The following is a 12,019-nucleotide window of genomic DNA, read 5'->3' on the forward strand; positions in this document are numbered from 1 at the left end:
AGGAACCACAGCCTGGATGCTGGGGAGGAACTGGAACCTCTCTGCTGTTCTCTTGGGCTGTTTCCTTCTCCTGAGGTTCTGTAGTGAGATTCTGCATTGAAGTTCTGTAGTGAGGTTCTGTAGTGAGGTTCTGTAGTGAAGTTCTGTAGTGAGGTTCTGTAGTGAGGTTCTGCGTTGAGGTTCTGTAGTGAGGTTCTGCAATGATGTTCTGTAGTGAGGATCTGCAGTGAAGTTCTGTAGTGAGGTTCTGCAGTGAGGTTCTGTAGTGCGGTTCTGTAGTGAGGTTCTGCAGTGAGGTTCTCTAGTGAGGTACTGTAGTGAGGTTCTGCAGTGGAGTTCTGTAGTGAGGTACAGTAGTGAGGTTCTGCTGTGAGGTTCTGCAATGACATTCTGTAGTGAGGATCTGCAGTGAAGTTTTGCAGTGAGGTTCTGTAGTGAGGTACAGTAGTGAGGTTCTGCTGTGAGGTTCTGTAGTGAGATTCTGCATTGAAGTTCTGTAGTGAGGTTCTGCTGTGAGGTTCTGTAGTGAGATTCTGCATTGAAGTTCTGTAGTGAGGTTCTGTAGTGAGGTTCTGTAGTGAAGTTCTGTAGTGAGGTACTGTAGTGAGGTTCTGCGTTGAGGTTCTGTAGTGAGGTTCTGCAATGATGTTCTGTAGTGAGGATCTGCAGTGAAGTTCTGTAGTGAGGTTCTGCAGTGCGGTTCTGTAGTGAGGTTCTGCAGTGAGGTTCTCTAGTGAGGTACTGTAGTGAGGTTCTGCAGTGGAGTTCTGTAGTGAGGTACAGTAGTGAGGTTCTGCTGTGAGGTTCTGCAATGATGTTCTGTAGTGAGGATCTGCAGTGAAGTTTTGCAGTGAGGTTCTGTAGTGAGGTACAGTAGTGAGGTTCTGCTGTGAGGTTCTGTAGTGAGGTTCTGCGGTGAAGTTCTGTACTGAGGTTCTGCAGTGAGGTACTGCAGTGAGGTTCTGTAGTGAGGTACTGCAGTGAGGTACTGCAGTGGAGTTCTGTAGTGAGGTTCTGTAGTGAGGTACAGTAGTGAGGTTCTGCTGTGAGGTTCTGTAGTGAGGTTCTGCAATGACGTTCTGTAGTGAGGATCTGCAGTGAAGTTTTGCAGTGAGGTTCTGTAGTGAGGTACAGTAGTGAGGTTCTGCTGTGAGGTTCTGTAGTGAGGTTCTGCAATGATGTTCTGTAGTGAGGTTCTGCAGTGAGGTACTGCAGTGAGGTTCTGTAGTGAGGTACTGTAGTGAGGTACTGCAGTGAGGTACTGTAGTGAGGTACTGCAGTGAGGTTCTGTAGTGCGGTTCTGTAGTGAGGTTCTGTAGTGAGGTTTTTCGGTGAGGTTCTGTAGTGCGGTTCTGTAGTGAGGTTCTGCGGTGAGGTTCTGTAGTGTGGTTCTGTAGTGAGGTACTGCAGTGAGGTTCTGTGGTGAGGTTCTGTAGTGTGGTTCTGTATTGAGGTTCTGTAGTGAGGTTCTGTGGTGAGGTTCTGTAGTGAGGTTCTGCAATGACGTTCTGCGGTGAGGTTCTGTAGTGTGGTTCTGTAGTGAGGTACTGCAGTGAGGTTCTGTAGTGAGGCACTGTAGTGAGGTACTGCAGTGAGCTTCTGTAGTGCGGTTCTGTAGTGAGGTTCTGTAGTGCGGTTCTGTAGTGAGGTTCTGTGGTGAGGTTCTGTAGTGCAGTTCTGGAGTGAGGTTCTCCAGAAGGCTGTTTGCAGTCACACACTCCTCATGAAGCTCACCCATAGAGATGTTTATTCTGCCAATAGAGATGAGAAGTTGACCTGAGTTATTTAAAATGGTGAATAAAAGGAAAAGAAATCCTATTAGTTCTATTTATAATTTGGATGGTATTTTGACTACCTGTATAGTTTACTTTATTTATTATTTATTTATCCATCCATATATTAAGTATATGAACTGTTTGAATTTGTAAAATGTTGAATAAAAGAATGCATATTCGTGTGTATAATGTAAAGTAAGTTTATGAGTATGTATTTATTTGTATATATGATCTATCAATTGTATTTATTATTTGTATATATATATATTATCTATTTCTTTGTTTCTAACTATCACTAATATTAAACATGGTTTATCACCTGCCGACCAGGTGAAGCTGCTCCATGATCTTCTCATGTCATTGAAGGAAATGTTCCCTCATGCAGAGAGCAGGAGGATCTAAAGTGTTCCAGGACAGAGTGCAGTGGATTTATAAGTGTGATCAGGCACTTTTTCCTCCAGATGTTGACTTCTTCTCGTTCCTCCTGTACTGCTGCAGCCTTGTTTATGTTTTTTCAGAGGAGCATTGCAGGTGGAAGGTGAACTATCAGAGTCTGTCCCCATGCTGCTTTGTCTGCTCGTCTGTTGACTTCCGGTATCTTGTTCATGAGCAACTGTACCTCAACCAATGAGAGAAGCAGGATTCTGTACTGTCATACTCGTGGGTGAGTACGCTGTCAGCTCATTGGTCACAGAGCAGGAGAGGCGGTGGATTAACTTTACCATAAGTTTTGATATAAAGCGCCCTGCTGGTCATAAATCCCTTTGACATTTTAGAGACTATTTTTGATTCTCAGGGTAATACGGGACAGCGTCCCTTTTCAGCTACTACTGGATACTCGCATACTTTTGTTTGCGAATACGGGAAGATTCCGTTTTTCAAGAGACGGTTGGCAAACCTCGTCTCTCACCACTCCAAAAGTTACTGGTGCAAGTTTTCACAAGGCAAAAAATTATACTTAATAAACCAACACATGTAACGAGGATAGGAAGAGCAACTTAAATTTCCATTGCTCTGAACATAACCACAAAACTACTGCTCCTCTCATTAATACTGCGATAACTACTGCTTCTTATTAGTGCAGGCTGATCATTTCTTTATAGACAAGAAGGCAAATCTTTACCTTAACAGAAGACAATCCTCCATTCTGTAAGAAAGACACGTAAAAAGAAACCTTTTACGTTGCTTCTGGCAAATGACGACCGCTGTACGTCCTTTCAGGCGAGTGGGTTCCGCTACGTCACTTCTACTAGAATGTCCGTGTTCTCTCAGCGTTAATGTTTAGAGCTCATTGTTCTCTGCTGTGTGTGTGTGTGTGTGTGTGTGTGTGTGTGTGTGTGTGTGTGTGTGTGTGTGTGTGTGTGTGTGTGTGTGTGTGTGTGTGTGTGTGTGTGTGAGTGTGTGTGTGTGTGTGTGTGTGTGTGTGTGTGTGTGTGTGTGTGTGTGTGTGTGTGTGTGTGTGTGTGTGTGTGTGTGTGTGTGTGTGTGTACTTTCAGTACTACAACTAACAACAGCACCAACTAGTGGCCCAACATGCTGGCTACATCATTTTGAGTCTTTCTTCCATTTGTATGTAAACGGACATCATTTTGGAAACGTTTCAAAACCTTTCTTAAAAAAAAAAAATTTAAACGTCGTTGAGTAAATGGGGTCGAATAGATTTGTGTCGACATCCAAACTGAAGCAAAGTTTTAACATGATTATATTATTATATTATACGTTTATCATGTTAAAAGTCATGAATAGCTCTGACTACTTGAAAATGCGAGCGCCTGGTGGCCGGGCCTTTGCCCGCGGGGCCCCAGCCGGGCCCAGCCCGAAGGGATGACGCGGGCCCCTCCTCTTCCTCCTGTGAGCACCACCCACAGAGGCAACCGTAGGGGTCGGGTGCAGTGTGGATTGGGTGGCAGTCGACAGCAGGGGCCTCGACTTATCCCCGGACACAGAATCTGGCTTTTGGGACATTGAATGTGACCTCGCTGGGGGGGAAGCAGCCTGAGCTTGTAGGGGAGGTTGAGAGATACCGTCTAGACTATAGTTGGGCTCACCTCCACCCACAGCTTGGACTATGGAACCCAGCTCCTCCACAGGGGCTGGACACTCCACTTTCCTGGAGTTGCCCTTGGTGAGAGGCGGCGGGCTGGCGTGGGCTTGCTTATTGCCCCACAGCTCAGCCGCCATGTGTTGGAGTTTACCCTGGTGAACGAAAGGGTCGCATTCGGGTAGGGGACAGGTCTCTGACTGTTGTCTCGGCCTACGGGCCGAACAGCAGTACAGAGTACCCGACCTTCTTGGAGTCCCTGGGAGGGGTGCTGGATAGTGCTCCAACTGGGGACTCAATTGTTCTAATTCAACGCCCATGTGGGCAAAGACAGTGAGACTTAGAAAGGGGTGATTGGGAGGAACGGCCTCCCTCATCTGAACCCGAGCGGTGTTCTGTTATTGGACTTCTGTGCTAGTCACAGTTTGGCTATAACGAACACCATGTTCGAGCACAGGGGTGTCCATTAGTGCACGTGGCACCAGGACACCCTTGGCTGGAGGTCGATGATAGACTTCGTGGTCGTGTCATCTGATCTCCGGCCACGTGTCTTGGACACACTCGGGTGAAGAGAGGGGCAGAGCTGTCAACTGATCACCACCTGGTGGTGAGTTGGATGCGCTGGACGGGGAGGAAGCTGGACAGACTCGACCGGCCCAAACGTGTCATGAGGGTCTGTTGGGAACGCCTCGGGTCTGGGAGGAGTTCGGGGAGGCCATGGAGGAGGACTACCAGTCTGCCCAGAGGAAATTCTGGCAAACCGTCCGGTGCTTCAGGAGGGGGAAGCAGTTTTCCACCAACACCGTCTACAGTGGAGGGGGGGGCTGTTGACCTCAACTGGAGATGTGGTCAGGCGGTGGAAGGAATACTTCGAGGACCTCCTCAATCCCACCATCACGTCTTCCACTGAGGAAGCAGAGGCTGGGTTCTCAGAGGTAGACTCGTCCATTACCCAGGCTGAAGTCACCGAGGTAGTTCCTAAGCTCCTCGGTGGCAAGACACCGGGAGTGGATGAGATTCGCCCTGAGTTCCTTAAGTCTCTGGATGTGCAGGGACTGTCCTGGCTGACACGTCTCTGCAACATTGCGTGGCGGTCGGGGACAGTGCCTCTGGAGTGGCAGACTGGGGTGGTGGTCCCTCTTTTTAAGAAGGGGGATCAGAGGGTGTGTTCCAACTACAGGGGGATCACACTCCTCAGCCTCCCCGGGAAAGTCTATTCCAGGGTACTGGAGAGGAGGATCCGGCCGTTAGTCGAACCTCGGATCCAAGAGGAACAATGCGGTTTTCGTCCAGGTCGCGGAACACTGGACCAGCTCTATACTCTCCACCGGGTGCTTGAGGGTTCATGGGAGTTCGCCCAATCAGTCCACATGTGTTTTGTGGACCTGGAGAAGGCGTTCGACCGTGTCCCTCGGGACCTCCTGTGGGGGGGTGCTTTGGGAGTATGGGGTTCGGGACCCATTGTTAAGGGCTGTAAGGTCCCTCTACGCCTGGTGGCTTGCCCCCTTCAGGTCGGTGGAGAGCCCTTGTCCCAAGTGGAGGAGTTCAAGTATCTCGGGGTCTTGTTCAGGAGTGGGGGGAAGATGGAGCGTGAGATCGACAGGCGGATCGGTGCAGCGTCTGCAGTTATGCGGTCGCTGTATCGGTCCATCGTGGTGAAGAAGGAGCTAAGCCAAAAGGTGAGGCTCTGGATTTACCGGTTGATCTTGGTTCCTACCCTCACCTATGGTCATGAGCTTTGGGTCATGACTGAAAGAAGAAGCGGCTGAAATGAGTTTCCTCCGTAGCGTGGCTGGGCGCACCCTTAGAGATAGGGTGAGGAGCCAGAGGAGCCAGCTGAGGCTCGGGCATCTGTTTGGGATGCCCCCAGGACACCTCCCTGGGGAGGGGTTCCGGGTATGTCCCTCCGGTAGGACACCTCGGGGCAGACTTAGGACACACTGGAGAGACTATGTCTCTCAGCTGGCCTGGAGGACGTGTCTGGGGCGAAGGAAGTCTGGGCTTCCCTGCTGAGAGTGCTGCCTCCAAGACCCGACCCCGGATAAGAGGTGGACAACGGATGGATGGATGGATGGATGGATGGATGGATGGATGGATGGATGGATGGATGGATGGACAATTGAAATTCTTTTGATGAATAAAAAACACTGTTTCATCCATGAAAAAAGCAGAATACTACCTACAGATGAAGTTATACATGCATCACAGCATTCATACAATAACCCTCGAATTGTTTTCCAAATCAACTTTAAAACCAGTGGACTTGTGTCCAACACACTTACATATAGTGTATGGAATGGTAGACCCAATTTTTAATTAATGAAACTTCATTTGAAGTATTTTTCACTATAGTTATGGATGATGGAATATCAAACTGCTTCTGTTTTGCTGATGGCTGCAAATGTTCACACTGTAAAATCCACTTAAACACATAATTTAAAAAGTATTGCCATCATGAAATGACTTGAATAGGCTGGAGCCACGTTCACCCCTGAACACCCAACAGGAAGGTTAAATCTCCAGACATCACACCAGGACACATGGAAAGAAACAGGAAGGAGCATTTATCCGATGACCAGGAGGAGGTGATGGGATTAAATGTTTCCAGGTGAAGCTGTTTGGGGCCATAATCTCAGGAATTCAGTCCAGAGCAGCAGGGCTCCGGCCTCATGTGGAACAATAAAGCTGTTTCTTGTGTAAAGTGCTCAGGCTTACTTGGAGATTCCAAAACACAAACAACAGGACTCTGACGTGCTGCTTTGTCCTCCGGGGCAGATTCCTGGAGGCTGATCAATAGATCAGGGGGCAATTCTTACACTTGTCAGCAGAAAAAAGTAATAATTTGTTGGCCGTCCTGGCTCAGCGCCAGGAAATGTTTGACTGCAGTGACCCGGGGGAGTGTGTGTGTGTGTGTGTGTGTGTGTGTGTGTGTGTGTGTGTGTGTGGTGGTGGGGGGACGGGGTATAAATGTCCCACCACAGTTCACTGACCAGACTGTCACAGAGCTCCATGACAGGACAAGGTAAGACCACTGAGTGGGGGGGGGTGGGGGGTGGGGGGTGGGGGGTGGGGGGTGTTGGGTGACTTTAATACAATATTATTTTAATATTTATTCACACTGTACTGAGTACAAATATTTCATAGTTACCAACACGTTATTCTTTGATTGAAAGTGTGCAGAAAAAAGAAAAATCGATAGCAGTATTGAGTATCAGGTTCGATACTACACAGAGTACTTGTACTCAAACTCTGAAAAAGTTTCTCGATTTCCATGACGTCACTATCAGCAACGTCAGCAGCAGGTAGACGAGAACACGAGCAACGTCGCAGTTTGGAGATTCTTCAGTATTAATGAGAATGATAAAAGAAAGAGACTGTAAATGATGTTCTGACAAAATATCAAGAAAGATAGTTCATACAACACCAGCAACTAAATCACCAGCAACTAAATCACCAGAAACTTCATCACCAGCAGCTTCATCACCAGCAGCTTCATCACCAGCAGCTTCATCAGCAGACATTTGGACCAGCAGTTCGCTCGATGTTGCTCAGTTGTTTTACTCCTCAGTGGGTCAGGAGGATTTTACTCTGAGTCGTGCTACATGCTAAAGAGTTTCAAGATCACACACTGGCCATGCTACATGCTACATGCTAAATAGTTTCAGGATCACACATTGGCAAAGCTACATGCTACATGCTAACAAGTTTCAGGATCAGACACTGGCGATGCTTCATGCTACATGCTACATGCTAAATAGTTTCAGGCTCAAACACCAGCGATGCTACATGCTACAAGCTAAAGAGTTTCAAGATCACACACTGGCCATGCTACATGCTACATGCTAAATAGTTTCAGGATCACACACTGGCAAAGCTACATGCTACATGCTAACAAGTTTCAGGATCACACACTGGCGATGCTTCATGCTACATGCTACATGCTAAATAGTTTCAGGCTCAAACACCAGCGATGCTACATGCTACATGCTAAATAGTTTCAGGCTCAAACACCAGCAATGCTACATGCTACATGCTAAATAGTTTCAGGCTCAAACACCAGCAATGCTACATGCTACATGCTAAATAGTTTCAAGCTCAAACACCAGCGATGCTACATGCTACATGCTAAATAGTTCCAGGCTCAAACACCAGCCATGCTACATGCTACATGCTAAATAGTTCCAGGCTCAAACACCAGCGATGCTACATGCTACATGCTAAATAGTTCCAGGCTCAAACACCAGCGATGCTACATGCTACATGCTAAACATAACTGAAGTCTGACTGATTACTCTTACTCGTCTTTTAAAAAAGTGGTACTGTTGTGTCCCTAATTCTTCTTCATACATTTAAAGTTAATATCACTTAAGTTTCTTAATTTTTACTTTTTTTAATAATGATAATCATAATAATAATAATAATAGTCTAATTCCATTGGAATTAGATTTAGATTTACTCCTTTTGTTTAAAGTGATATTGTATAAAGGTTGTTGTTGCTGAAAGTGTTGAATGATCTTCCCATACTATATAGGCACGTGTGTACAGGTATGGACTCAGTCCAAGAAAAGGCAAGAACTTTTCCATTCTTTCGTGCATTTTAATCCAAGAGTTGGTGAAATCCAGTCATGTTGATGTTTTTAATACTCATTAATCTTTGTTGTAGATGTGAACAGTCCAAACGTTGGTCCTTTCTCAGACCAGCCATTAATCCGAGTCACTCCATAGGTTTGTGACAAACACTTTTCAAGTCCCAGAAATAACAAATTAATACCATTATGTGTCATATATTTATAATACATAATACATGTTTTCCCAACTATAATACATGTGTGGTAAAAGTGTAAAATTAACCAAAATAGCAATAATTGCATGTTTTATAAGTTTAGAAATGTTTAAACGGGATTTATTTCATACTGGATTTCTGTAACAGATTCTAAAATCTTTTTGACTCGACTCATTCCATATTCAGTCCTTTAATATAAAGTACTATTTTCAGGAAAAGCTGCTGAGCTTGCTCCAGATGTGACTGTTGTCTTATTGTGTTTTCACTTTTGATCAGATGTTCAGAGCCGATGCATTAATCTGTGAATGTTATGCGTACGCAGGGGAGGAAGAGGAGTTCATCTGGACAAAAAAGACTAAACACACCAGCGCTTAAAGCCAAATCTTAATTCTGTGGTTGGCAATAATTGATCATTATTATAAAGTACAAGCCAAGAGGATGTTGATTAATACTGTAGTATTAATTCATCCTCCACAGAGGATTTTAATTTATCAGTTTGGAGGCGATACGTTTGTTGGCTTTAGCTGGAATATGAAACGGAGCTTTGTCACTTCGGGGGGTTCTGCAGCAGGTACTGGATGTTTGTTTCTTAAGATGTTCTTTACTTATAGCACTTTTTACACAACTGCCCAAAACATCTGAATAGTTCTTATCGTATAATTGTACAATCTAATGTGTTAGAGAAGGTTTGGCTCCACAGTTAGTGAGTATTCATGTTGTACTTTGTAGTTGTCTTGAGTAAGACTCCTTTCACACCACAAAGTTCCAAGTGAAAACACACACACACACACACACACACACACGCGCACGCACGCACGCACGCACGCACGCACGCACACACGCACGCACGCACGCACGCACGCACACACACACACACACACACACACACACACACACACACACACAGTAGAGAACAATGAGCTCTAAACATGAACAACAGGAGAACATTCTCGTGGACAGACCACCAAGTTGGAATGTTATTATGGTGACTGTCAAAATAAAAGTACCCAGTTAGATTGTTATTATGGTGACTGTCAATATAAAAGTACCAAGTTGGACCGTTATTACGGTGACTGTCAAAATAAAAGTCCCAAGTCCCAGGAGAAGATGGACTGGGAGTCATGACACCACGAAGGGAACTTTGTTCTGATTGGCTCTACTGAGCATGTGCAGAGGAACTGGTCACTACAGCCGCGTTGCTCATGTGCAGCAGCAGCATTTCAGGAAAGTTGCGTTTCCCCGTTTCCACGGAGACGGAATGTCTTTTAAGATTTGATTTGATTAGATTTATTTTGAAGGAATGAACAATTTAAAATTAGATGAAACAAATGGAAAGAAAAGTAAAGGAAAATATTTTTTCAAAAATAATTAAAAAAGCCTTTTTCGATATAAAACAGTTTGACTGGTTGGAAAAGGGGAAAGGAAGACGCCTCGGCTCCAGTCCTCCCCCCATTCTTCACCCATTGACAATGACAAAATCCAAGAAAATAACTAAACTGCAATACAAAAGAAAACAAAAACAAAAAACTACTTCAGTGGAGTTATTTATGAAAACATAATAAAAAAACACACAAAAAAAGAACAAAATGAACAAGAACCATTAACATCTGAGAGGTTTTCATTCTCCTTCTTCATCTCTGTGTTTATCAAAGATATATCTTTTGTACATTTTTTTAAATTATGTAATATTCATACTTTGTTTAATCTTGCCATCATCATACAAAACCAGCCCACAGATGGAAACACGTACTTTTTAAATTGGTCCGAGCAGAATTCTGCTTCAGGTTTAGTTTCCCTCTAAAGTTGACCCCCCCCCCCCCCTCCTCTGTCTGAACAGTTTTTATATGTTTACAGGAGCAGTTTATTTATTGCTTTATTCATTATTTGTGTAGTTTTATAAACAGTGTATTGGTGTGTTCCTGATGTCCTACATTATTTACTATAGGAGAGGCTCTGTGTTGTTTTGTGTTCAGTGAATGTGAGGTGCTTTTCTAGGTAGTGCCCCATACTTCCACACAGTACTTTAAATATGGTCCCACCAGTGTAGAATACAGAATATACAGTACTCTGCCTTGCTCCCCATCACTCCGCTGCTCCGGCTACTTTTGATCTCATGTTTTATGTTTCCAGCAGATTTTGATGAAGAATCACACCCAGGAATTTATTCTCAGACACTCGTTCTATTCTAACTTTATTTTTCAGTACTTTTACTTGCGTATTTATTTTGCGTTTCCATTTCCACCAAGGGAACATTTCTGAAAGGTTTCAGCTGCGTCGAGCACTGTTGTCGTGTGAACAGACAAAACACAACAGAAGTTCAGTTTTTTCACTTGAAAGCGTTGAGAGAGCGAAGCCTCAGGATCCTCCGCAGACGATTCTGATTCCATCATGACGTTACGTCAGTGAAGGGAACCTGCTGGCCTCAGGCCTCATGTGGCCCTCAGAGCATCTCTGTGCAGCCTGCCAGCCAATCAGCAGCTCGGGAGGAACGTCTGAATGTTGATCCAACCCGAGGAATGTCTTCAACAAGTCAGCAAATTGTTTTGAACCTGCGTCTCCAAACAAACTAAAAGCAACCACACCAAAGTTTGTCTTTCTCCACAGATGAATCTTGAAGTTCTGCTCTTCCTCCTGCTGGTGTTTTCCACCGCCCAGGCATTCCAGTACACCGAGCTGGCGCAGTATGTGGACGCTCACCAAGAACAATATGTAGAGGTATTAGATAGTCTGTATTTTAATCTCTTTCAAATATTTCACATGATGAACTTGGAAGTCAAATCTTTTCAGAACTTAAAGAGTTTTTACCTGCCATTTTTCCTCAACATGACAGAAATAAATAAAAATAAACTAAATGATGGATGCCATTTTATTACACATCATTACCAACATTATGAATAATCAACCAGTACTCATGATGCAATGCAAAAAAGTAAAGCTGAAAGTTCCTCCATCCAGACATGAGCCAGATCTCACCATCAAAAGTCATCCTGACTTTATTGAGTGACCATTTTGACCAACCAACCTACCAAGCAACCCACCAACCCACCAACAAACCAAGGAACCCACCAACCAACCCACAAACTCACCCACCAACCAACCAACCCACCAACCAACCCACCAACCAACCAACCAACCAACCAACCAACCAACCAACCAACCAACCAACCAACCAACCAACCAACCAACCAACCAACCAACCAACCCATAAACCCACCAACAAACCAAGCAACCCACAAACCCACCAACAAACCAAGCAACCCACCAACCAACCCACAAACCCACCAACAAAACAAGCAACCCACAAACCCACCAACCAACCCACCCACCCACCAACCAAACAACCAAACCACCAACCAACCAACCAACCAACCAACCCACAAACCCACCAACCAACACAGCAATCCACCAACCCACCCACT

The 12,019-nt window shown here is 45.0% G+C and overlaps 1 protein-coding gene across 1 annotated transcript in view; it reads left to right on the plus strand.

Moving 5' to 3' along the window:
- Positions 1–6,808: 6,808 nt before the first annotated feature.
- The window catches only part of cndp1 (carnosine dipeptidase 1), a 26,648-nt gene continuing 21,437 nt past the window's right edge, over positions 6,809–12,019 (plus strand). Inside the window, exons 1-2 of the mRNA XM_080470813.1 lie at positions 6,809–6,839; positions 11,205–11,315. Of these exons, the coding sequence (XP_080326939.1) occupies positions 11,205–11,315 (111 nt within the window). The 5' untranslated portion in view covers positions 6,809–6,839. The remainder of the gene's footprint in view (positions 6,840–11,204; positions 11,316–12,019) is intronic.

Source organism: Lipophrys pholis (assembly GCF_963383615.2).
Source record: "Lipophrys pholis genome assembly, chromosome: 9".
Classification (NCBI taxonomy): Eukaryota; Metazoa; Chordata; class Actinopteri; order Blenniiformes; family Blenniidae; genus Lipophrys; species Lipophrys pholis.